At 53.6% G+C, this 25464-nt stretch overlaps 3 protein-coding genes across 7 annotated transcripts; 1 reads left to right on the forward strand and 2 right to left on the reverse strand.

Moving 5' to 3' along the window:
• Positions 1-7996: 7996 nt before the first annotated feature.
• Positions 7997-15830, reverse strand: CDCA5 (cell division cycle associated 5). The gene is made up of 6 exons (XM_007119250.3): positions 15778-15830; positions 15465-15559; positions 15318-15383; positions 15197-15232; positions 12183-12620; positions 7997-11990 (listed from the first exon to the last, which is right to left on the reverse strand). The coding sequence occupies exons 1-6, from the start codon at positions 15821-15823 to the stop codon at positions 11910-11912; spliced, it is 762 nt and encodes a 253-aa protein (XP_007119312.1). The 5' UTR covers positions 15824-15830; the 3' UTR covers positions 7997-11909.
• Positions 15831-16051: 221 nt separating this feature from the next.
• On the forward strand, positions 16052-20148 carry ZFPL1 (zinc finger protein like 1). Its single transcript, XM_007119253.4, has 8 exons — positions 16052-16234; positions 16528-16637; positions 16946-17057; positions 18257-18450; positions 18543-18615; positions 18690-18836; positions 19087-19210; positions 19686-20148. The coding sequence occupies exons 2-8, from the start codon at positions 16536-16538 to the stop codon at positions 19870-19872; spliced, it is 939 nt and encodes a 312-aa protein (XP_007119315.1). The 5' UTR covers positions 16052-16234; positions 16528-16535; the 3' UTR covers positions 19873-20148.
• TMEM262 (transmembrane protein 262) lies at positions 20117-25462 on the reverse strand. Of its 5 annotated transcripts, none has more exons than XM_028484098.1 (4): positions 25207-25462; positions 20577-20848; positions 20371-20470; positions 20117-20270 (listed from the first exon to the last, which is right to left on the reverse strand). In XM_028484098.1, the coding sequence occupies exons 2-4, from the start codon at positions 20748-20750 to the stop codon at positions 20194-20196; spliced, it is 351 nt and encodes a 116-aa protein (XP_028339899.1). In that variant the 5' UTR covers positions 20751-20848; positions 25207-25462; the 3' UTR covers positions 20117-20193. The 5 variants fall into 5 exon arrangements, with proteins under 5 accessions (XP_028339899.1, XP_028339896.1, XP_028339897.1 ...); XM_028484095.1 differs by having other exon boundaries at positions 20577-20867; positions 25207-25341; XM_028484096.2 differs by having other exon boundaries at positions 20577-21124; positions 25207-25296.
• Between the last annotated feature and the right edge of the window lie 2 nt (positions 25463-25464).

The following is a 25464-nucleotide window of genomic DNA, read 5'->3' on the forward strand; positions in this document are numbered from 1 at the left end:
ACTTGGAGAGGAGCGGCCAGAATGGCTTCCCAAGGAGATGTCCTATCTCCAGCCTTGGGCCTGGTTAGGGCTGACATTGGTTTCCATTGTCACGGGCAGTGTCAGGCTGCAGGATGACCAGTTCTGCCTTCTGGGAGCCAGCTGGCTGCAGGCAAAGGGGAGCCGGAGGAGCAGCGCTGGGCAAATGTGTCCCCTCTCCCCACCCACGAGTGGGTGGAGGCCCGGGTACCTGGAACAGTGCCCTGTCTTGGGCGGCCTGGGCTCCCTCCTGGATGGCCTTCCCTTCCTCCAGGATGGTCTTCTCTCCCTTCAGGATGTCCTTTGCTTCCTCCTTCAGGCTCTCATACAAGGAGTTGGGCTGGAACAAAGGGTTGCAGGGGCCAGAGGTGGGTAGCTGACCTCAGGCAGGACTGCCTGCCATGTGCCCGCACGGGAGCTGGGCTGGGAGGCAGGGAGGAGGCACAGCAAAGGAAGGGGGTCCTGGGCTTAGGTCTCACCAGGTCTCGCAGCTTCTGCCCCAGTGCCAGGTTCTCTGCTTGGAGAGTGCTCAGAGACTCCCGAAGCCTAGGGTTGAAAGCGAGACCCCTGTCAGGCCCCAGACTCCTGCCTTAGGCAGTGCCCCAAACCCACAAAACACAGCTCTTGCGTGAGCTGCGTGGCCTGCCACAGCCAGGAGCCCAGGGTTTCACCAGGAGCCGCGTCTCACTCTGGCAAAGCTACAGGCAGGGAGGGGGGACCCAGACAAAGACGAATTGTGCTTTTCCTCTTCTTTATCAGGGAAAACCAGGCTGCTTGATCGCGTATGCTAGGCTGGAAATCCTCTAAGGCAGCCTTGGGCAGCCGCCCATCCCTCAGCTGCAGTGGGGGCAGTGGCAGGGCTCTGTGTGGAACTAGCGCTGCCTGAGCGCCCGGGCCAGCTGTGTATGAATAAAAGCGCTGACCACTCAGATTCATGGCTCTGGGAGCCACATGCAGCCCTGGGGAAAGGACTGTCACACTCCCCCCACCCCAAGACTTCTGTCTCCAGGTGGAGATCAGACCCTGGCATTGCCACTGACAGGCAAGCAGCCATGGGACTCTGCAGACCTAAGCTCCAGAGCCAGACATCCAGAGAACAGACGCCCCCACAGCCCCCTTCTCCACAGACCAGACTACCCCTCAAGTCCTTGGACAATTAAAGATGGCGGTCCTGGGACTTCCCTGGGGTCCAGTGGTTAAGAACCCGCCTGCCAATGCAGGGGACACGGGTTTGATCCCTGGTCCGGGAAGATCCCACATGCTGTGGAGCAACTAAGCCCGTGTGCCACAACTACTGAGCCTGTGCTCTAGAGCCCACGAGCCACAACTACTGAGCCCGCATGCTGCAACTAATGAAGCCCACTTGCCTAGAGCCTGTGCTCCGCAACAAAGAGTAGCCCCCACTCGCCGCAACTAGAGAAAGCCCGCGTGCAGCAACAAAGACCCAACACAGCCATAAATAAATAAATAAATAAATAAATTAATTAATTAATTAAAAAAAAAAAACAACCAATACCTATTAAAACAAAAAAGAGAGATGGCCGTGCCTTACAGGTAGCTTCATAGACTTCCCACTAACCAGGCAGGTAGGCACATTGATGGGAAAGAGCTGTGGCCCCCACTCCCATGGGGCAGGTCCTGCTCACATACAAGGACACTGATGCTTGGGAGGGAAGGGACCTATTGGCCAGCAAGGGGGTCACCCAGAGTAGAACAGAGAGAAGGCAAGGGAAGGAAGAGGGCCAAGTGAAGGTGCCAACCCACAGCTGTCAAGCTCCAGGCCCTGACCTCCAGCGGGGAAGGCCCTGTCACCCTCCTGTCCCCACCTGCCTCTGCCCAGCTCACCTCATGCAAACATTCTGCAAACAGCTCATTTCCTTGGAGGTCCGCTGGGGGCACCAGTCTTCCTTATCCAGGAACTGGCACTCCTGGATCTCCAAGTCCCTGGGTGGGTGCATAATGAGGGTTGGACCAGAATATGGAGGCTGGGGAGGGTGGGGTGGGCAGAGAGGGGAACCAAGCCCGAGGCCCAGGCTTTTTCAGTCCTGTCTGGGCCACACCCCCTGAACCCTGGCCCGGGCTGAGTCCCGGCCCAGGTCTGAATGCTGATGGCGGGGGAGCAGTACACTGTGCCCGCCTCCCCTCCGCAGCCTCACGCACGTTCGCACGGCCTTACTCTACAGGGTCTTTGGTGGGCTCTGTTGTGCTCAGGAGTGTAAACAGGAACGTGACGGTGGCTTCCTGTTGCAGGCCCAGCTTCTGCTCTGAAGAATCTGAAGAAGCTGGCTTTGGCAGAGAGGGTGCTCTGGTGACTGAAGTGGCATGAGGCTGGCAGCCCAAGAACCGGGGTCCTCCCACACCCAACAGCAAGATGGTGGAGTGCGATGGCTGGGTGTTCAGATCTCCGTCCAGGCAGGAGGAGAACTTCTCTAGCCCTCCTGCCACCCCTGCCCTCTGCCTTGGGAGGTCCTGTCACCTCTGTGCCCTGCTCCCTGGAGACCTGAGGGTCTTCTGGCTTCTGTTCCCCAGCAGGCTGCGGCAGCGGCTTCTCCTCGGGCTCGGAGTGGGCTCTTTGTCCACCCCCAGGAGACTGAGGGAGACGGAAACTTGGTTGGTGAGCCGTGCCCGCCATCCCGCTGCCCTCCCCTTTCCAGCCTCCCCTGGTTTTCTTGGGGCGGCCTCCAGCCTCTAGAACCTCCACCACCAGCTCTGTCCAGTAAACCAGATGCCACAAAGTTTGGGTTGCCAGATTTAGCAAGTAAAAATAGGACACCCAGTGAGATGTGAATTTCAGAATAAATAGTGAGTCATATTTTTTAAGCATAAGTATACCCCAAACATTGCACAGACCATACTTATACTTTAAAAAGTGTTTGTTTTCCATCTGAAATTAAAGTTTCACTGGGGTGTCCTGTGTTGTGTTTTCTTTTCTTTTTTTCTTTTTTCTTTTTTGTCACACCGTGCAGCTTGTGGGATCTTATTTCCCTGACCAGGGACTGAACCCAGGCCCTTGGCAGTGAAAACGTCCAGTCCTAACCATTGGACCACCAGGGAATTCCCTGGGGTGTCCTGTGTCTTATCTGGCAACCCAACTAAAGCTACATCTTAACAGTATTTTGTAAAATGAATTTCTGCAAATTCAAGTTGTCAGGGTAGGGGGCGGGGGATAGAATGGTGCTATTTAAAGGGATCCTATAGAAGCTTATAGGAAAGTGGAGACTCCCTCCCATTTTTGCTGTACAAAGCATCTATCAGTTGGGCATTGAGAAGCAAATAGTGTGGCATTCAAGACCCTGAACTATGGACACCCTTGTTTGTAACCCACCTACTATTCCACCGTCCTTGAACAAGCCTCTGCTCAGACTCGGCCAGGAGCTTCCCTTCCCAACACCACCCCAAATGTCCCCACCATCGTGCTCTCACCCACACTGTTCCCCCCTCCCATTCCCTCCCGCCTTGGCAATCTGAACCTGGTCCACTCCTTTCTCTGCTGGGCAAAGCTGGCACCGCCCCCCGCCCCCCGCCGGGACCCCCTTAGATCCGTGGTGGAGCCGGAGCTGGGCTGAGCCTGAGGATGCTTCTGTCTCTACGAGGTGGTGTAAGATGTCCCGCCAAGCAGGCTTGAAATAGCAGCTTCTCCCCAAGTCACAGAAAGCCTTAAGTCAACAGATGGAATCGTCACCATTTTTCGCTCTCCAATTTTTCAGAATCTTGTACACTTGCTGGCCAAAAGGTGAAGGACAACCCAACTGGAGAACACATAGTGACCTCAGACGCATCTTTCTTTACACTGAGCTCCACCTGGGCTTCGGAAAGGCCTGTGGGCTGTGGCAGGAATTCTATGCCATGTGCTCTCTGCATTACATCGAACCTTTCCAGATGGCGCCTGAAATACCACAGTCCCGTGCAGGTGATGTAAAGAGAATCTCATTGGCTGGCAGTACCCGCAGAGGGCCTGTTACCCTGCGGACTTGCTGTGCCTCAGGGTAGACCGATTCTTGGAAGCAGGGAGCTCTGCCGCCGGGTTTGATCTGTCCCAAAGGGATGCCGGCAATGTACGAGATCTACAAAACTAGCCAGACCCTTGCCCTGGTAACTTTGCTTTGGAAACTAGGCCTAAAGATACAACTCCAAAGGAAATGAAAATAATTCACATGGAGGTCCACGGTAGCCGATTTACACCAGGAAGAAAAACTGGAACCTCCCTAAAGGGCCCAGATATAAGAAAAGGTAAGTAAACGATGACTTATGAACATGATAGAATACAATCCACTCTGAAGTTAATGGTCCCTGGTAAACACTGGTTGACCAGCCACTGTCTGTGGGACAAGCCTCGGGCTGGGCCCTGAGAACACACTGATAGATGATTGTGACCCGGTTCTGCCCAGGAGAAGCCCCCAGGGATGAAGGGGTGGCCCAGGCTCCCAGGTGACCAGAGGGCAAGGACATGTGCCATCCAGAGGCCTGTACAGAAAACCTTGACCAAGAGAGGAGGGAGCCACTTGGCTTAGGAACACCAGAAAGACTCCACCGAGGGGTGCTGCTTGATCTACGAGGCGAGTCGGTATCTTGGCCAGAGAAGGAAGAAGGGCAAGTCAGAAGAGGGAATGGTTTGGGCAGGACGGTGCCAAGAGGCACGGTGCGTCCAGGCCTGGGGCGCTCCCACTAACTCCCAGGGTGAGCAGGCCTGGGCTGCGGCCCCCCAGGTGACAAGGAGGCATGGGAGGCCTTCGAGTGTTTGTCTGTGTGGGTTGTTTGGGCCGTAGCTGAGAGGATGGGAGGAGGAGACCCTGGGGGCGGAAGCCCAGGGCCTTGGGGGTGAAGGAGAGGGGCACGCACAACTGCTGCCCATGACAAGTGTCTACACTGTGTTAATACCAGGGAAGGCGAGCGTGGTCTGTACGTGCTACGTACCGATGCACCACCCAGGGTTGCCAAATAAAATACAGGATGCCTGGTTAAATCTGAGTGCCATATAAACAGTGAGATTTGTTTTAGTATGATCATGTCCGAAACATTGCATGGCACGCACTTGTACTGCAAAATTACTCCTTGTTTATCGGATTTGGGACATGCTTATGCTAAACAAAAATTCATCGTTTATCTGACATTCAAATTTAACCAGGCATCCTGTATATTTTTATTTGTTACATCTGGCAACTCTAACACCATGCCCACCTGCTGGTACCCATCAGAGGAAACTGGGAGGCACGAGCAGCTTCCTGGTTACCAGTTAGTAACCAGGAAGGATTGGAGAGGTGGATGACTGGAGATCTAGGTGTGTATCTGAACAATTAGAGATACAGGAAGTTGTAATAAGATAGGGAGTCGAGGGTCACTAGTTCTCTGACTTCCCTCTGTGCCCCCACCGGTCTACAGCCTGGCTGTCTAACAGCTGACTGTATGCAAGCTCTCTCCTCGTAGTCCATGGAGCTCTTCCCCAGAGAATGCCTGAGGTTCCCTTGGTGCCCCCTCAGGGTCCCACTGGCCAAGCTCAGACAGGTGATTAATTCAGATTTAGTGAGAAGACAGCTCAGAGCTGAAAATCCATAAACCCGGGTTCAAGTTCTGCTCTGCCGTTCAAAGGTGGGGCAGCCCCAGGCACTCAGGCTCAGTTTCCTAGCCTGTAAAATGGGTATTCAACTCCACAAATATTTACAGAGCCCTGACTTTGTTCAAGGCCCTGCTCTGAATGTGGGGAGGATACAAAAAGGAATTTCCTCCTTTAAGGAGTCAGTCATGGACTGAGTACAAGAATACTAGCAGTCAGTTATTATACTCTACCAGGTGCTGTGCATGTGACCATCAACCTGGAAAACAATCCCCAGAGCAATTCTGTAATAGAGGTAGAATTAGCCCCACTTGGGACTTCCTGGTGGCATAGCAGTTAAGAATCCGCCTGTCAATGCAGGGGACATGGGTTTGATCCCTTGTCCAGGAAGATCCCACATGCCGCAGAGCAACTAAGCCCATGCGCCACAACCACTGAGCCTGCATTCTAGAGCCCGCGAGCCACAGCTACCGAGCCCATGCGCCACAACTACTGAAGCCCACACGCCTAGGGCCTGTGCTCTGCAACAAGAGAAGCCATGGCAATGAGAAGCCCGCGCACCACAACGAAGACCCAATGCAGCCAAAAAGAAAGAAAGAAAGAATTAGCCCCACTTTTCATAAGAGAAAAGTAAGGCTTGAAGAAGCTAAGTGACTTGCCTATAATCTCAGAAGAGTCAAAGCCAGGGTTCAGACCCAGGGCTACCCGAGTCTCCACCTGATGGCTGTCAGAGAGTTTGACAACTTGCCAGCCAGGAGATGGAAGTACGTGAGGGGAAGGCAGCCTGCTTGAAGCCCGTATGTTGGGAGGACCACCCGGGCCTTGGGCCAAGGCCTCACCTGAAGGTTGGCGGTTGCAGGGGCTCAGGACTCAGGCTGAGGAGGCGAGGGCCATGGGCCGGGTAGGGAGCTGTCCTGTGGAAGAGGGAGGATGCAGTCCACTCCCAGGGCCGTGGGGGTCAGTGTGAGCCCTGGGGCTGGAGCCAGGATTCATGCTGGGGGAGGCAGAGGCCCCATGCCCGAGTGCAGGCCACCCAGGGGCCACTGCTCCTGACTCCACCTGCACCTCTCTCTCCTCCAGGGCACCCAGAAGCTCTCAGCCCCCAGCTCCTACAGGAGGGTGTGAGCTGCTGTGGACCAGGCTGGAGGGAAACCACCACCCCTATTCATCTGTGACGCGCCCGGATGCTGGGGGGGACAGAGACAAATACGATTCTGCCTCCACCCTCGGAGCTAAGACTACCGTGTAAATGTGTGTGCCCAACAGACAGACTCGAGCTTACAGGAGCTGTGAGAGAGGTCCGGGAGTTAGAAAGGAGGGAGTGGTCAGGTCTCCCTGAAAACAACTAGTGTTCACTGAGTACATATCACGTACTAAGCACTTTACCTGTATCGTTTCCTCTCTCACCGAAACCCCATGAGGTGGGGACAGGTATCCCCCACTTTTCCAAAGTTCACTTTATGCCAGTCACTTTTACAAAAGACCTAACATTAGCACCTGCTTTTGCTAATCAAAAGAAATCTGAAGACAATTTTCATTTTTAGGAAAAAAGCGAAAATAGCATCCAGCATCAGTTTTGCAGTGTGCCGGTACAGAGGCAGCTCACACCCTGAGCAGCCAGAAGGGCCCCGCCAAGCTCCTCCAATGGGAACTGCACTTGACATCTCAGCATTGTGAGCATCTGTGCTTTAACCTTGATTTATTTTGTGTATCCGTTAGCAAGCTGTTGTGACCTAAGGTAAATTGCGTCTTTGCTTACGCCACTTCGGCTTACAAAAGGTTCACAGGAATGCTCTACTTTCAGATAGCGGGGAAATCTTTATTATTATTGTCCCCATTTTACAGATAAGGAAACTGAGGCACAGAGAAATCAATTAACTTGCCTGGGGTCTCACATCTAGAAACTGGCAGCGCCAGGATCCAAACTCCATTGAGCTCTGGAATCTGTGCTGTTACCCATCATGCTGTCACTGCAGAAGGGACAGGCAGGTAGGAAAGACTGAGAAGAGGCGACGCTTGAGCCAAAGCCAAACCTAATCGAGTCAGGACTCAGCAGGTGAGACAGGATTGGGAAGAGTAGGTGAGGCAGAGAGCAGTCTGAGCCAAGGCTGGGAGGCGAGGACCTTGCAGCAGCTCAGGGTCTGCACTGGTTCTGTGGGCCTTAGACTGGAGACGTGGCCACCAGCCTCACCCTGGAGGCCTCATGAGCCCTGCCAAGCAGTCTGGAGCAACAGGGCTCTGGGTTGCAAACGAGAGAAAACAACATTGGTTAATTTGAGCAAAAAAGGACTTTATTGGAAGGATACTAGGGAGTTGCGGAACTCATAGAACAGACTCAAAGGGCAGGAAGTATGGGATGCTGGCTGCCAGGACCACGTGAGGACCCTGCCACAGGAGCCAACTGTAGTGTTCTGTCATCTCCACACTGGACGGCGGCGGAGGCCCAGGGCTGCCGCTGGACACGTGAGGCCACCACCTCGCTGAATCCTCAATTTTCCTTCCCTCTCTTCCTGGTCCTCGTTCCAGGTCCTCATGCAAAATCTGATTGGCTGAGCTCAGGTGAGATGCCTATGTCCTGGTTGCTGGGATCACGGGGAGCAAGTGTCTGGCCTCTTCATGCCCACGGAGGGAAGTGGCGTCTTGCAGTCAGCGCATTTGTAGAGGTTGAGAGAGGGCAGCCAAAACCCAATAACCATCCATTACACGACTGCATGGACAAGGGGAAGTCACCAAAGGGTTGGTTTTTTTTTTAAATTTATTGCGGCAAAGTACATAAAATTTACCATTTTAAGTGTACAGTTCAGTAGCATTAAGCACACTTGCATTGCTGTGCAACCATCACCATCATCCACCTCCAGAACTTTTTCATCTTCCCAAAGTGAAACTCTGTCCCTGTTAAACACAGCATGTTTTCAAGGTTCATCCATGTTGTAGCATGTGGCAGAACATCATTCCTTTTGAAGGCTGAATATTCTATTGTACCTCTACATTGCATTTTGTTTATCCATTCATCCATTGATGGATATTTGTGTTATTTCCACCTTTTGGCAATTGTAAATAATGCTGTTATGAACATGGGTGTACAAATATCTTAAGACCCTGCTTTCAATTCTTTTGGGTATCATACCCAGAAATGAATTGTATCAAGGGGTTTTAAGCAGGGGAGAAACAGCATCATATTTTTGTCTCCTAGAAAACTCATTCTGGCCACAGTGTGGACAGTTTGGAGAGGTGAGAGTAAAGGGAAGAAGACCCACTAGGCCAGAGCAACTGTCCAGTGGCCATGGGGATGGAGGGATGTTGAGAGTGGGGCTGATGGGATGGGGTAAAGGAGAGGGTAGAGCTGCAGAGGACCCCCAGTTTCCTGGCTTGTGCGACTCGGGTCAGCCGGTGGTGTTGCTAACATCAGGGGGAGCACAGGAAAAGGCAAGCTGGTGGATGAGCTGAATTTGCGATGAATTTGCGATGACTTCTGAGTTGAGATACAATTTTCTTTTTTTTTTTAATCTTTTGAGATACAGTTTTAGAAGACAGTTCTAGATTCCAGTTTGAAGCCCAGGAGAGAGGTATGGTTTGGAGATAGACTAGCAAGTCTTGAGCAAGGAGGTGGCCCAGAGAGAGCAAGCAGATTGGAAAGAGGGTCCAGGACTGGACCTGGGTGTCCTGATATTTCAGAGGAATCCAAGAAAGAGGGGCCAGCAGTGCCATGGCCCCAAGAAGGTGTTCTCCGCCAAGGCTACAGAGGCCCGAGTCTTTAGCACTGGGCATTAGGGGGTCACTGGTTACTTCTGCCCAAGCAGTAAATGGAGTGACGAGGGCATCCAAAGTAAATGAAACAGAAGCAGAAAGCAACTTTTGAACATTTTTCAAGGAGCTTAACCTTAAAAAGCATAATAGTAGCTGAAAACAGATGCTGGACAAAATTTTTTGGTTAGGATTAGGGTGGTTGTTTTTAACAATAAAATGAACATAAACCTGTTTAAGACTTGTAGGAGAAAGAGGAACAAGGTCTCAGAGATGAGGGAATTGGATCAAAAGCCAAAATGCAAAGCTTGGCCTTGAAAAGAGGAGCCTGCTCTCCTCTGGGTAAGGGAAGGAGGTAGAAGTGGGGAGGTTTAGGGAGAATTAAAGAATTTAAAGGCCTTAATTTGTTCTAAGGACTAGGAGGCAAGGACAAGCGTAGGAAGGATGAGGGGAAGGACAGTGGTTGTGACACCTGCATCAAGGTGCACGTATGTCCCTGGGCCTCCTCTGGCCGAGTGCGATAATTCCTGGGAGTCGCACCTTTGACTGGCTCCCCATGGGGTTCTGCACCCACTGCTGTAGAGCACCCAGGCTGGGCCAATGTGTGAGGAACCGGCTCCTTCACAGGAGTCTGTCAGGGAGAGGGGGCGGGAATAAGAGCTGGACTCGGGGTGGGGTGGAGGGTTGGTTCCCAGGCACTAAGCGAAGCTCTTAGCAGCCTCACCCCAGACAGACTTCTTTCCTCCTGGGACAGGAGAGTACGGGGCTCCCCTTCTTAGAGGAGTGGGTGAGTGACTGGACAGAAAAAACAGACCTGGGGGTGGGGCGGGGGTGGGAGTGATCTACCACAGGCTACTGGAGGCCAGGCTGGCAGCCCCCCATACAAAGGGACAACCCTGGTGACACAGCCCAAAGAAGGCATGGCTTCCTGGGTCCCACACCTTCAGCTCTGCCTTTGACCCAACAAAAGAAAGTCTACGAACAGGCAGAAACTCTTTAATTGTTGTTTTCTTTAAAAAACAAACCCCAGTTTTTCCTTAAACTCCATTCTTAGTTTTTCAGGGACAGAGAGAAGTTTGCAGTCATGACATCAACTCAATATCGTTTGGCTACTCCCGATTCTGCAGGACTAAGACATTTTCCAGGAGTTGTCCCGCCAGCCAGCGAGGACAAGACTCTTCAGGACTCCTAGGCCTTGCAAAGAGTTTAACTAGCACCCACCAGGCCTTTGCCATTTCAGAGACCCTAACCAAGCAAGCACTCATCTTCCCTGATATTCTCTGCTATCCACTAGCCTCTCCACACTCCTCTCATCCCCTACTTCCATGAACCTGTAAACATCAAAAGGCACAAAGCCCTGGGCTATGGCGGAAGCTGTGGTTGGGCAGCCTTTGAAAGCTCACCTTTTAACAATATTGAGAATATTGTTAACAATATTGAGAAAGGAGAAACAGGGGCTAGGGGAGTGGGGATCCCCAGAGACAATGAGATGACCCCACCCTCCCCCTAGTTCAACTCCTAGCACCTACCTCAGGCAGTGTCCTCCCGTGAGAGGACACTAAGGAAGCTGAAAGTTAAAACTGCTATCAACCCTGGCCCCTTTCTGGCACGTGAGAAAAGCTTCCTAGAACTTTACGAAATGCTAATGTCACCAGGACCATTCCACTCCTAAGTTCTTCTTCTAGAGCTAAGTAGACGCTGTACGCTTCGTTTTGTAAAAAATAGGTATGAGCGATAAGAGGGGGCGCCTCCTGCCGTGGGCCCCTTCCTGCTCTCTGCAGTTATCAGTCCAGATGCCCTGAGCCAGGTTCTGGGGGGTCTGGAGACACCTTCTCTCCCCAAGCAGCCACTGCTCCATCAGCCTGCATTTAACCGAACATCTCAGCAACAGCACACAGAACTATAAAACACAGCTATTGTGCAGCAGACATTTACAGTCTGAGACCCAACAAAGGCTTCCCTCCCGCCTTCAAAACTTAAGACTATAGGCTGAATATTCTGCTTCTTCCTCACGGATAGAATTGTCTCCATTCCATGGCCACAGTCCTCCCGGACCACCTACAGAATCTAAGAGGAAACCCAAGCCTCGTTACCTAGATGCGCTCATGGCTGGGACAAGCCCCAGCAGAGGCAACTCAGTAGAGAAAGCCCGAGGCTGGCTGTGGCCCCCGGCAGCCATCTCTGGTGGGGCTGCTGCAGAGTGGCCACATTTCCCTACGAGAGCAGAGGTGCTCTCTCTCACCCCCGGCCCCCAGCCCTTTAACCTCTTTGGCTGGGCCAGTGATTCCTACTCCCTAGTCTGAGGCCCGACTGGAAGCCGGCTGGGATACTCTGGGACGTAGTGGGGAAAGGATGGTAGGTGACTGACTACAGACAGGACACCAGTGTGGGGCTGGGCCAGGCGGGCCCCATTTCCTCAAGCTGAAACGGCTGCTGCCACCGTGCCAGCCCTCAGAGGACAGGCCTCATGTGCAGCAACAGCCCACGCACAGGTAACGAGACCAGGGGAGGGGACCCCAAGTGTCTTCTCCACAGGGAGAGGGGACTATGTACAGGGGGAGGAGGGGAGTCTGGCCAGGGACACCCCCACTTCATCTCATTCAACCAGGAGATCAAACTGCTCAGCAGCTTCAAACTCAGCATTCATGGCCGCGGCCCACTCATCCAGCTCCGATTTCTGGGGGAAGAGAAATGGGGGGCAGGTGAGTGGAGAAGCGGGCACATTGGCTGGAGCATTTCCACCCATACCCTGCAGGCGCCGCCTTTCTCCCGTGACAGCCAGGGCTGAGCCCCGGCCCTGCACGTGTCCCGGTGCGTCTCCCCGTGTGTCTGGCGTGACGGCAGAGGAAGGCCCCTGCCCCTCACTCACCAAGATCTCCGGCACCTTCCTCTTCTTTCGTTTCTCTTTCACGGCCGGCGGAGAGATTCCAGGGAGAGTTGTGTCTGGGGCCCAGGGCTTCACAGGGACCCTGGGGACCTCAGTTAACTTTGAACCCACCACAGGCGAGACTCCAGCCAGGTCTTCTGTCGCCAGCAGCCCCTCAAAGCCAAAGCAGGACCGGCGGCCTGGGGTGGAGGTGGAGGCAGAGCCAAGAGTCTCCAGGCGGCTGTAGGATCGCCTGACTTTCTTTGACATTTCCAAGTCTCTGGCGTCCAGGTCTCCTTCCCCGGAGTCGGACTCAGCATTCAGGGAGCACAGCACAGGAGTGGAGGCAGAGGTGACAGGGACACTGCATGTCTGGAAGAGGTCCTCCCGAGTAGGCTCCTTGCTAGGAGGGTTGTTTTCTTTATCCAAAAAAACAGCGATCTGTACCAGGACAGAAGAGAGAACACCCCCCTGTTACTTGGCTGTGTTACTTACTTCAAGAAAGGCCCAAAGAGATTTAGGGCAGAAAGAAAGACCCACAGGACCTAAAATGTCCATCCAGTCAATAAGTCCTTATTGGTCACCTGCCAGGCACTGGGAGTACAGCAGGGAAGAAAACAAAGAAGACCCCTGTCTCCACAGTGCTTCCACTCTGGTGGGGAAAATAGAGAATAGGGAGAATCATGTCGTATGTTAAGCACTTCGGAAAAAAACAACAGGACTGAGCAGACTGGGTGGGGGAGGGGTTTGGAATTCTAAGTAGGTGTAGGTCAGTGTAGGCCTCACTGAGGTAGCATTTGAGCTATGACTTGAAGGAGATGAGGGAGTAAGTCATCTGGAGGAGAAATGTTCTAGGCAGAGAGAACAGAAGGTGCAAAAGTCCTGAGGTGAAAGTGTGCCAGTCGGGGTCAAGGAACAATAAGGCTAGTGCGGCTGAAGTGAGGCGAGGAACTGAGCATGGGGTTCGAGAGGTAATGGGGGTGTTATAGGGCATTTTGCAGGCCACTGTAAGGGGAGACCCAGGGAGCCATGGCAAGGTTCTGAACAGGAAAGCACTTAATCTGACATGTGTATTAAGAGGTTCACACACTGGCTTCTCATAATTCCAATCTCAGCTGAAGTGCTGCCTCCTCAGGGAGGCCGTCCCTTACCGTGGAACGGAGACCAGCCCCTCCTCACCTCTGCTAGTCACCCTCTGTCACAATGACCTCTTTCCTGGACCGTGAGCATCACTATCTGATTGTGGCTGTCCGCTGGTTGACTGTGACGCCAACTAGAATGTGTGCGTCACATGTGAGCGTCTCCATCTGTCTGGTTGACCTTGCCTGTGCCCAACACCTTCAGCAGAGCCCTGCGTGGCGCCGGTGTTCCATAAGTAATCACTGAATTAACTTTCACAAAACTTGACACTGAGCTTTGTGACAGCCAAGACAAGGCGAGAAACAAGACAAATTTAGGGGCCCTTGTGGTTTAATAGAATTATATTGGTTATCAAGAGAGACATTTCCTGGCTACAGATTCTGGGGAATCTGTCCCATGAGTCTTAGTAAAAGGAATGCTGAACAAAATGGGAGTCACCCAGACGACTTCTTCTTCAATCCCTACAGCCAAGCAGTCATCGAAGTCCTTGCACATTTTTTGTTCAATATCTCATGAATCTATCATTCAACCAACAAGAAAGAGAGGCCACCATAGGGGAGACAGAAGTTCCTGTCCCTAAGACAACACACATGCAAACAAAACACTCTCGGCTATCCATAAGGCCTATGGAGAAATATATCAGGAAGGCTTCGGGGAGGAAGTGTCCTTTGAGCTGAGTCCTGTGCGATGGGGTGGTCACGCGGTGAGCCAGGGGAAGGAGCAGCACTCTGCCTTTACCTATAACTCCAGGCTCCCACCATCTCACTTCGGGATTCCTTTCATGCCCGCCCACCTGGTCTGGGGGTCCCCAGAAGGCTTTCTGCAATCCATTCTCCACCCAGACCCTAAAGAGATCTTTCTAAAACACCCAAGCCTGCCTCAGTCACTGCCTTAAGACTCTCCAAAGCTGCCCACAGAACAAAGGATGAAGTCGAAGCTCATCCTCACGCCTCATCAGGATCTGCTCTGGCTTGGCACGCTCCCTCCCCTGACAAGGTCTGGGGCAGACACGTCAAAGCTGCTGTTCCCCAAACCTCATGCTTTTCCTTGTGGACTCCAGGCATCTGCAAACACAGCTTCCTTTGCCTAGAATACTCCTAACTTGTCTTCAAAGACTCAGTTTAAACACTTCTTCTGTGAAACATTTCCTGAGCTACCTGGTCTGGGGTTAGGTGCCTTTACAGAATCTAGTACTTTCTTTTTTTTTTTTTTTTTTGCGGTACGCGGGCCTCTCACTGCCGTGGCCTCTCCCGCTGCGGAGCGCAGGCTCCGGACGTGCAGGCCCAGCGGCCATGGCCCACGGGCTCAGCCGCTCCGCGGCATATGGGATCCTCCCGGACCGGGGCACGAACCCGCGCCCCCTGCATCGGCAGGCGGACCCCCTACCACTGCGCCACCAGGGAAGCCCCTAGTACTTTCTTTACTGCAGTCCTCAGCACACTATGTTATCACTTATTTGCCTTTCTCCCCACTTGACTGTAAGCCCCGTGAGCCACTCAAAGGCAGTTAGTATTTCTCATTCATTATATCTTCAGGTACAGATCTTCTTTTAATGAGACATCCTTAACAATAACTTCTGCTAAAACAGTTAAGGACATTATACTACACTGAGAACAATAGACGAGGAAGAAGAAAGTAGTTAAGACACAGCTAAACTTTTAAAGGAAAATGGTAGAGAACACAGGGCATCAACAGCTAAACGCACCAAGTGTGCAGGAAGTAAGCAAGACTGGCGATACACATGTGTCCAAAGGCAAATTATTTCAAAATACAGCAAATAGCTCCCTGGGCAGACGTGAGCAGCCATTATATTCCGCCCCAGCTCTAGACTGTCTGTCCTGGATTCCCCTTAACTAAGAAAATGAAAATGAACTTACCCGGGGGCTCCTTCGAGGCGAATGAACAGACGGCATCTGTGGAGACAACACTAGTTGATCACATCAACACTAGTTGATCCCACTCTGGCTTCCCACCTACAACCCCTCTCTCTGCCCTCACCTCTACAGTACGGGCCACGATCTTCTTCAAGACGATGGGCTTTCTGACTGGAGCCGCCTGGGGTGCCTGGAGAAGAGGGGTGAACTTGAGCTCTACATTAGCTCAGGGGCCTCCGGGGCAGGAGGAACTGAGGAACCCGGGGCTCACCTTAGGCCAGATTTCCGGGAGCATGCTTGGGAGATCAGAGCCTGATTTCCGCTGGGACCTCCTTAGAGACTGAGTGGAAGTTGGGGCGCTGGGCCCTGGAAAGAGAAAAATTCAGCAGGTAGGGGAAGACTCTAGACCTCAGAGTCTAGAGAACAGGTGCTGAAGAGAGCGAGAGAAGTTCCCAAACAGGCCCTTTGGGGGCGCCTTCTCGGGCGGGGGACCAGCCTCCTAGGGCGGTGGGGGAGGGCCTTCCTCACGGAACTGCGTCCCACAAACTGCTCAGCCCCATCTCTCCCGCGCGCCCTCCGCTCACCGGAGCACTGGGCGTCCCCTCCGGACCGGGTTCGCCTCTGGGACATGTCTAGCTTTGGTCTCGACCTCTACTGCCGCCGCCGCCGCCGCCGCCGCCGCCGCCGCCGCCGCCGCCGCCAGGGCTCGCGCCAACCCGAAGGGCAAACGTTCGAATTACCCGCCTTACCCGGGAGGAAGCGGAAGTGACGTACGGTGGGGGGGCCGCCGAGCTCTGGTCACCCCTTTTCCACCCGCCTCCACGTCTAGCGTCTGCAGGGGCGGGGCCAGAGACTCGCTGGTGTCATCAGCGCGCGCCGCACCCGGAAGAGACGTGGCAGTGGAGGGATAATCGGAGGGTTCTGAGCTGGAGGGATCTGAGCGAGAACTCGGCTGAGTGCTGTCTGACCTTCCGCGCCTCTGACCGGCGCTCGCGCCCGTGGGGACGGGTGCCGCAGCCGATTAGTAACCCAGAGAGTGGGGTCTGTGGGGAAGGTGGGGGCGGGGCTTGGAGGGGGTGGGGCTCGGGAGGGGCCCCTGGGGGCGGGGCCGGTGGTATCGGAGAGACTGATGGAGGGGCCTGGCCAGGGTTGGGATGCGGGAGGAATCTGGGGTCTCCGGAGGTGGGATTTATGCAGGGGGCGTGGCCGGAATGGAGAGGGACGGTGGGCAGGAGTTTGGGGTTGGGGCGAGTACGAGAGGTGTCTAGGGCTGGTGAGTGCGTTGTGGCGGCCACCAGAACCTGGCTCCCTGCCTACTCAGACCCCTTCCTCAGGGTCGACTATGGGGCTTTGCAAGTGCCCCAAGAGGAAGGTGACCAACCTATTCTGCTTCGAACACCGGGTCAACGTCTGCGAGCACTGCCTGGTAGCCAATCACGCCAAGGTGGGTGTTCAGGGGAGCGGCTGAGCCCGGTAGTATTGACTTCCTCCAAATCCATGAAGGGCCTGGCCCTAGAATGGAAGCTCCACAAGGACAAGGACTTAGTTTATTTTGTAGTTTATTTTGTACACTGTTGTATCCCCAGTGCTTAAGTCAGAGTCTGGCACACGGTGTGTGCTCAATAAATGTTTATTGATTGGTCAAACAGAGGATCAGTCTCCTCTGTGATGCGAGAAAAAGAGGCAGCTGGGCTTTGGGGAGATGGGCTGTGGAGTTCTTGCTCCAGTTGTGACCTCTTTCTCCCACTTCAGTGCATCGTCCAGTCCTACCTGCAGTGGCTCCAAGATAGCGATTACAACCCCAATTGCCGCCTCTGCAACATACCCCTGGCCGCCCGGGAGACGACCCGCCTGGTCTGTTATGGTGAGGCCTGGGCACCTTATGGGGGGATCAGGACAGGCCCCGCGTGACCAGTTTCCAGGCACTCCCCAAGCAGCAGGACAGTGACCTCTCAAGCCTGGGAGGCTGGAGCCCCAGATTCTGGTCCAGCTAGGTTACTTACCTGCTGTGTGAGCTCAGGCAAGTCATTTCCCCTTTCGAGACCTTAGTGTTTTTCCCTAAAAATTAAAGCTCCTAACTTCTTCCCTGCCAGTCCCTAGGGTTGAGCGCGAGCCAGTCAAACTTGTGGGTGTGGTTGTAGCTGTGAGCAGTAGCTGGCCATACCAGCAGTGAGCTGAAAGCATGGGGCTTTCAGACATTCAGGATCCATTTCTGAGTCCAAGGTTAAACAGAGAGGAACTGCATCCCTCACAGTAACGTCAGCTAAAAGAAGTCAGCAGGGGCATGTGTCATGACCTTGACCTGACTCTGGTGTAAGAGCCTTAGCTCCACTTTTTGAAGGAACTAGTGTAAAAGACATACGCTCCACGTATGTGTTTCTCACTGTGAGTGTGTTTATATGTGCATGAACTGAACGTGCATTGTGTCCTTACGTAAGTGTTAGTGTATTCATTAGTACTATGGGTGAGTAAATGGGTAACGGTTGTATGTGAACATATAAGCACAGGTGTGTTGTGGGGTTGCAGGAGAATTCCTGGGTGAGGGTGCTTGAGTGTTAGCAAACGTGAGTGTATAGATGTGTATGAGAGATAGTGTGCCCGTATGTGTGGATGGCACCTGTGTTTGACATGTATATAAACACGTGTATATCTGTGCCCATGGATGTGTACACCCATACGTGTGCCTGTGTGTATGTCTAGTAACCTTTTCTGAAACTGTTCTTGATGAGCTGTTAGCCCAACGAGCTTGTGATGAGTGCGAGTCCAGAGAGGACTCATGGAAAGGGTAGGTGGCATCTTTTTCCCACCCACCCCCACCCCCTAGCGGGCTGGGAAGTTTGGTAGCATCTGCCTTGACTTAGTCAGATAGTGGTGGCCAGGAAGGCCAAAGTCTTAGGGAATACTGATGAAGTGGACCTGGGGTGAGGATGGGCGGGAGAAGGCCCTGGGCTTACACTTATGTGTGCATGTATCTCTGCAGCAGGCTGGGGGGCTCTTGCTGGGCTAGGGGTCCTAAGTGTCTTCTTCTTCATGTCTTTCCTCCACTACTTCATGGGCCCTCAGATCTCTTCCACTGGGCCTGCCTCAATGAACGTGCTGCCCAGCTACCCCGAAACACAGCACCTGCTGGCTACCAGTGCCCCAGCTGCAGCGGCCCCATCTTCCCTCCAACTAACCTGGCCGGCCCCGTGGCCTCCGCACTGAGAGAGAAGCTGGCCACAGTCAACTGGGCCCGGGCAGGACTGGGTCTTCCTCTGGTGAGAGCCTGTCTCCCCTGGGTCCCACCTGGGCCAGGTGGGTGGGTGGGGACAGCACTGGGCAGGCTGGTGACATCTGTTCTTTCCTCCAGATTGACGAGGTGGTGAGCCCAGAGCCTGAGCCCCTCAACACTTCCGACTTCTCTGACTGGTCCAGCTTTAATGGTAAGTGGTGGTCTCCACCTGCCGTTGGGGCCCTTGCCTCCCTGCTCTGCTGACAGCTCTCTTCCTGCCCACAGCCAGTGGTAGCCCCAAACCGGAGGAGGTAGCCAGCGCTTCTGCCGCCCCAGCCTTCTACAGCCAAGTCCCCCGGCCCCCCGCTTCCCCGAGCCGACCCGAGCAGCACATGGTGATCCACATGGGCGGTCCCGAGCCTCTGACTCACGGTGAGCCGGGGGATTGTCCGGCCAGAGGAGAACAGAATGGGAGTGGGGTGCTTTGCGTGGAGGGAGCTCGGGGGTCTGGACACCCACCCACAGGGACCCTTCCTCGCTCCATCACAGACGTTACCTCCCCACAATCCCAAGATGCTCTGTTAGGCTGAGAAGGGCCGCGATCTCCTGCCCTCCCCTCTCCCCACCCCGCCATGGGCCAGTTTTCCTGAGCCTGTGGACGCCGGTGGCTCTGCCCCTGCAGCCTCAGCCCCGAGGAAGGTGTATGACACGCGGGATGAGGACCGGGCACCCGGCCTCCACGGGGATTGTGATGATGACAAGTACCGTCGCCGGCCTGCCCTGGGCTGGCTGGCCCAGCTGCTCAGGTACCTGGGGTCAGGTGGGGCAGGGTGCCAGGAAGCGGGAGGACGGGAAGTGAGAGCCAGAGACCCTGGCAGGACGATTTCATGACAAAAGGGGCTTGCTCTGGGTAATAATGGGACCTGGTATAGGGGCTGTGCACCGAAGCCTGGGCGTGGGTCTGCCCCCCCGACCCCGGGTGTTTCCTCGCGTGCTACGTATGAGGTTCGGACTCGGGCTCCTTGAGGCCCCTTCCTGCTCTGCCACCCCCCAGTCTTTGTGACTCGCCTATGCCCGACACATTCCAGTTTCAGAACACAGTTGTTGCCTCAGCTGGTTTGAGCTGCACAGTCAGCCTGGTAATGGGCAGGCGCAGGAAACCAGGCTCAGGGATGGTGGCGCTGGGGCCGGAAGACGAGCGTCATGGCTGGGGCTCCTCTCCCGGCTGCAGGGGCCGCCAGGGACTGGAGGCCTGACCTGACTTCCCCCTCCTCCCCCCAGGAGCCGGGCTGGGTCTCGTAAGCGGCCGCTGACCCTGCTCCAGCGGGCAGGGCTGCTGCTGCTCCTGGGGCTGCTGGGCTTCCTGGCCCTCCTGGCACTCATGTCTCGCCTGGGCCGGGCTGCGGCTGACAGCGATCCCAACCTGGACCCGCTCATGAACCCTCACATCCGTGTGGGTCCCTCCTGAGCCCTTGATCATGGCTGGGCCAGCCTAGGAGCTGGGGGCCTGAGGGTGGGTAGGGGAGGACGTCCGGGGGCCCTTCTCTGCTCCTCTTCCTCAAGCCTGGGACACTAAGATCCCAGGCCCAAAGCCAAGTCCACCAGAGTGGCTGCAGGCTAGGCCTGGGGTTCCTGCAGATCAAACATTTGTCTTGACCTGCTCCTCCTGGGTCTCCAGCTTTCCCCCTCCCTCCCCCAAAGGAGCTGACAGGTGGAAATAAATGACAGACTTTATTAAAACACCCGAGGCAGCCTTTTCCTTCCCCCTTCTCAGCCTGGGCCCCAGGCCTCAGTGGTTCTCTTCCCGGTACTGGATGGCCAGAAACTCCAGGGACAGGCGTTTGAAGAACATGGCTCCGTTGAGCACTGGGCAGAGGAGGGAGCCCCCATCAGCCTTCCCTGCCCCCTCCTTGCTGCATCTCAGGGTTCCGGAGCTCCCCCCTCCCCCTGCGTACACCCTACTCACTCAGGATGGTCAGTGAAAAGCATCGACGAAACTTGTCATGTGTCATCTCAGCGTAGAGTGACCCCATGGCGGCCCAGCAGATGCCGATCACCTGGGAGAACTGTAGGCCCCATCCCGTGGGAGAGTGGCCCCCTGACACAACAGGGGGGTTTCCATCAGCCCCTGGGCCTCCCCTGACCAGCCCTTGAGGCCCTGCCCTGGCCTACCATCAGGACAACAGTGTAGCGGAAGCTCATGCGGTCGTAGCGGTGGGTGACGCAGAAGCTGTGCACGTCGCTCGCGAAGACAATCAGGTGGATGAAGAAGAGCATCAGCGCAGCCATGGTGAGAATCATGCCTTGTGGGAAGAAGAGCACGGCCACGCGGTCCCGCCACCGCATCCTGGCGGCAGCACAGACTCGAGGCAGATCGTGCAGCTTGAGCGAGCGGACACCGCCCAGGACGAGCAGCCGACCCCTCCGGTTCTGGAGCGCACAGTCTGGAATAGCCGTAGGATTCTAGAATCAGGAGGACATAGAGAGCAAGATTCTCGAGCACAGGCTGTTTCCAGCCAATACAGGAGTGTTTCATGGGTGGCCAGGGCAGCTCTGAATTGTGGAGGGGGGCTGGGCTAAAGGTACAGAGCAGCGGGGCGCTAGCGTGTTGAAGGAGGGACAGCGCACCTCACCATCCCAGCCCACACGCTTTGTGCTCTTGGGCGAATCTTCTCACTAAGTCCTCAACAGTTCCACGCAGGAGGCAGTGCGGGCACATTCTGCAGATGAAGAACTGGGGCTCAGAAGAGCGAAGGGGGCACTTCCCTGGTGGCGCAGCGGTTAAGAATCCGCCTGCCGATGCGGGGGACACAGGTTCGAGCCCTGGCCCGGGGAGATCCCACATGCCGCGGAGCAACTAAGCCCGTGCGCCACAACTACTGAGCCTGCGCTCTAGAGCCCGCGAGCCACAGCTACTGAAGCCCACGTGCCTAGAGCCCACGCTCCACAACAAGAGAAGCCACCGCAGTGAGAAGCCCGCACGCCACAACGAAGAGTAGCCCCCGCTCGCCGCAACTAGAGAAGGCCCCGCGCGCGCAGCAACGAAGACCCAACACAGCCAAAAAAAAAAAAAAAAAAAAAAAAAAAAAAAAAAGTGAAGGGGCATGTAGGTCCTCAGCAAGTCTTAGGCAGATGAGAGGTCAGGTGTAATCTCTCCTAATGAGATCTCTCCAGTAGAACTGGAGGATGTAACCAGGTGAGGGCAGGCCTGGGCTGGATCACAAGCTCCAAGTATTTGTTCCAACCCCTAAAGGGGAGGAAGTAAGGGAAGGGACAACAGATTTTCCATAGCTGTCCCAGGAGCTTCCCACATCCTCCCCAGGTGGGCCCTGGAGAGCAACTGGCTTTTCCATCTTCTCCCCAGATGTTCTTCCAACACATGATATGCTGACCAGCTCTCCCCTCTGCTGCCTTCCAGCACTCAGCATCTTAACACTCGTTGTCTCTAGCATTCCAAGAGTCCCATGAGAAAGCTGGGCCTGGTGGCACAAATCCTATTTTTCACACAAGCCTGGGGCACAGAGAGGGAGTGTCAGCTCAAGTTTTCGCAGCCAACGAGTGAGGGAATCAGTACTAAGACTAATATCCACTTCTACCCGAGGCTGTGGAATGGGCAGGGACAATTAGATGCCAAGAAAAAACCATTTCCTCTGTACGTGTGAGAGGTGCGAACTCCAGGACTGTCAACAAAATAAGTCAGAAAACTGGCCAGAAATGGTGTGGAGGGACATGCAAACTCCCAGGAACTAAAGTATTGTAGAAGAAGAGCTGATGTTGAACTTGGCCAGCCCCATTGCCTCCTGCCTGACTGTGTGCCCCAGAAGCCAGGTCCCAGGTCAGGTCAAGACCGGAAGTCTCCTGCCTGGAAGCAGTAAGGTTAAATAAAGCCTGACACCACCATCCATTATTGCTGCCCAGTGTCATTAATCACAAGAGACCCTCAGACCCCCATCTTAACACATTGAAGGGGTGATGCCCGATGCCCAGCTGTGTTCACACCATTGAAACAATTGTTTGCACTTTAGTTGTCATTTGAATACAAACGAACGTTTTTATGTTAGGGCTTCTACCTCAATGTCATTTAAAAAAAATTACCCCTGTAGTGTATGAATAGGTTCTCGTAAAAGACTTGCATCCTACACAGGCACACAGAGGAGAATGTACCAGTCTCCCCCCTCCACCCCCACACCTACAGAGGTAACCCCTTCAACAGTTCGGTGAGTGGGCATCTTTTGAGTTCCTTCTTTTTAAAAAAATTTTTAAATTTTTTATGATTATTATTTTTTAATTTATTTGTTTTATTTATTTATTTTTGGCTGCGTTGGATCTGCGTTGCTGCGCGCGGGCTTTCTCTAGCTGCCGCGAGCGGGGGCTACTCGTTGCGGTGTGCGGGCTTCTCATTGTACTGGCTTCTCTTGTTGCGGAGCATGGGCTCCAGGCACATGGGCTTCAGTAATTGTGGCACGCGGGCTCTAGAGCGCAGGCTCAGTAGTTGTGGCGCACGGGCTTAGTTGCTCCGTGGCATGTGGGATCTTCCTGTACCAGGACTTGAACCCGTGTCCCCTGCATTGGCAGGTGGATTCTTAACCACTGTGCCACCAGGGAAGCCCTGAGTCCCTTCCTGATGTAACTTCATACACCTACGTGTACATCTACATGAATAATTTAAAAAACAAAATCACACCATATGTACTGTCAAAGTATAATTTTCAGAGAGTTAAAAACATGATATCTAAATAAAGAATAAACATGTAACTAAGATGTATTAACTCATCGGTGAAGGGGTTCCCCCTCAGTAAGGTAGTAATGCATCTTGAGGAACTGGATATTGATAGGCAGTTAAAGAGGAATACTAGAACATGATTACTAGGTTAGGTACAAAATTGGCTGGTGTCCTACAGGGCAAACAAACCAAATTTTGAGGTTATTTTTCCATTGGATATAGATGTTTTGCATCTCTTTGGGACAATATTTAAATAGCAAGATCAAACAAATGTACACTCCTATAGGTAATTAAATAATCCTTGGGTGGGCTTGTGAAACAATGCCCCATCATGATATTGGAAGGTCATGCTACCGTCTGTATTCCAAATTTTGGATGATTTTTCTTAACAGTATTCTGCAACTTTTTTTTGAAGTTTATAGATTTCTTGGAGTAGATCTACATCTTTGTACTCTTTTTAAAGAATATATTTATTTATTCAGGCTGCGCTGGGGCTTAGTTGCGGCACGCGGGATCTTCGTTGCAGCATGTTTAGTTTCGGCACGTGGGATCTTTAGTTGTGGCATGCGGACTTCTTAGTTGTGGCATGAGAACTCTTAGTTGCAGCAGGCATGTGGGATCTAGTTCCCTGACCAGGGATCGAACCCGGGCCCCCGGCACTGGGAGCGCAGAGTCCCACCCACTGGACCACCAGGGAAGCCCCTAAATCTTTATACTCTTTTCTTCATTTTTCTTAAGATTATAGCTTGGTAAGCTTAAATCTTCATGTATATTTTTTATACAGCCTCTGAGTATCCCATAGAGTGAGGGGTCAGCAAACTTCTGTGAAAAACAAGATAGTAAATGTTACAGGTTTTGCCAGCCGTACGTCTCTGTTGCAATGACTCAACTCTGCTGTTGTAGTTAAAAGTAGGCATAGGGCTTCCCTGGTGGTGCAGTGGTTAAGAATCTGCCTGCCAATGCAGGGGACGTGTTTGAGCCCTGGTCTGGGAAGATCCCACATGCCGCGGAGCAACTACGCCCGTGTGCCACAACTACTGAGCGTGCACTCTAGAGCCCGCGAGCTGCAACTACTGAGCCCGCGTGCCACAACTACTGGAGCCTGCGTGCCACAACTACTGGAGCCTGCGTGCCACACTACTGAAGCCCGCACGCCTAGAGCCCGTGCTCCACAACAAGAGAAGCCACCGCAATGAGAAGCCCGCGCACCACACTGAAGAGTAGCCCCCGCTCGCCGCAACGAGAGAAAGCCCGTGCGCAGCAACGAAGACCCAAGGCAGCCAAAAATAAATAAATTATAAAACAAAAAGTAGGCATAGATAATATGTAAATGCATGGGCATGGATGTGTTCCCATGGACACTGAAATATGAATTTCATATGATTTTCACATCATGAAATGCCATTATTTTTTTTCAACCATTTAAAAATGAAAAAAAAAAAGCTTACAGGCCATATGAAAACAAGTGGTGGGCTGTGTTTGGCTGGCAGGACCCCTGCCAAAGAATAAAGTGGTTTCCATTCCATCCCTGGCCCCCCAGCCCATCATAAGTAATGTTTCAAGGACCACACTGACACAGTCTTTTTCTCCTTTTCATCCATTCAAACTCAGCGTGTCTCAATTTGAACTGCAAGTCTTTCCCTATCTTCAGCTCTTCACAGGTGAACAGCTGTACCTTTGTCCCAGTCGGAAACCTGAGAATTATCCTCAACATCTCCACCTAACCCCTCAGTCAGCACATCCCATCAGTCACTTAAGATGTGCCAACTGTGTCTTCTAAGCAGCGTATAATAGGAGTTCTCAAGTTCAAGTGCACCAGAACTACCTGACTTAAAAAAAAATAAGCTAGGTCTGAGGGGAGCCCAGAGTCTTTGCAACACACCGCAAGTGATTCTGAAGGCAATTCTGATGCACGTCAGAGGACCAGGCCTTGAGAACACTGTGCTAGAGGCACTGTGCAGCACGGTACATGCATTTAATCCTCACAGCCCCCTTGTGAAATATGTACTCCAATATTAGGAATGGGGGAAACTGAGCTGCTACCCCCGTAACAAGGCAGTGGCAGGATGCCAGACATACCCTCTCTGGCTCCACGGCCCGCGCTCCGTCCACTGCGTCTAGGGACATATTCCGCAGGCCCTTGTCTGCGGGGGTGCAGGGTTGGAAGCCACGACTCGTCCTCCTTCTGGGAGGACAGCGACTCGACCAGTTCCACAAAATCCTTCCTGCGAAGCTGGGGGAACCCGGGGCTCTGGCGGAACCTCTTGGCTCGGGGAGGAAAGGTGCGGGGGAACTCCAGTCTCGAAGGACCCAGGGCTGCAGGGGGACGTTTCACCT

This window comes from Physeter macrocephalus, unplaced genomic scaffold (genome assembly GCF_002837175.3).
Source record: "Physeter macrocephalus isolate SW-GA unplaced genomic scaffold, ASM283717v5 random_123, whole genome shotgun sequence".
In the NCBI taxonomy this organism is placed as follows: Eukaryota; Metazoa; Chordata; class Mammalia; order Artiodactyla; family Physeteridae; genus Physeter; species Physeter macrocephalus.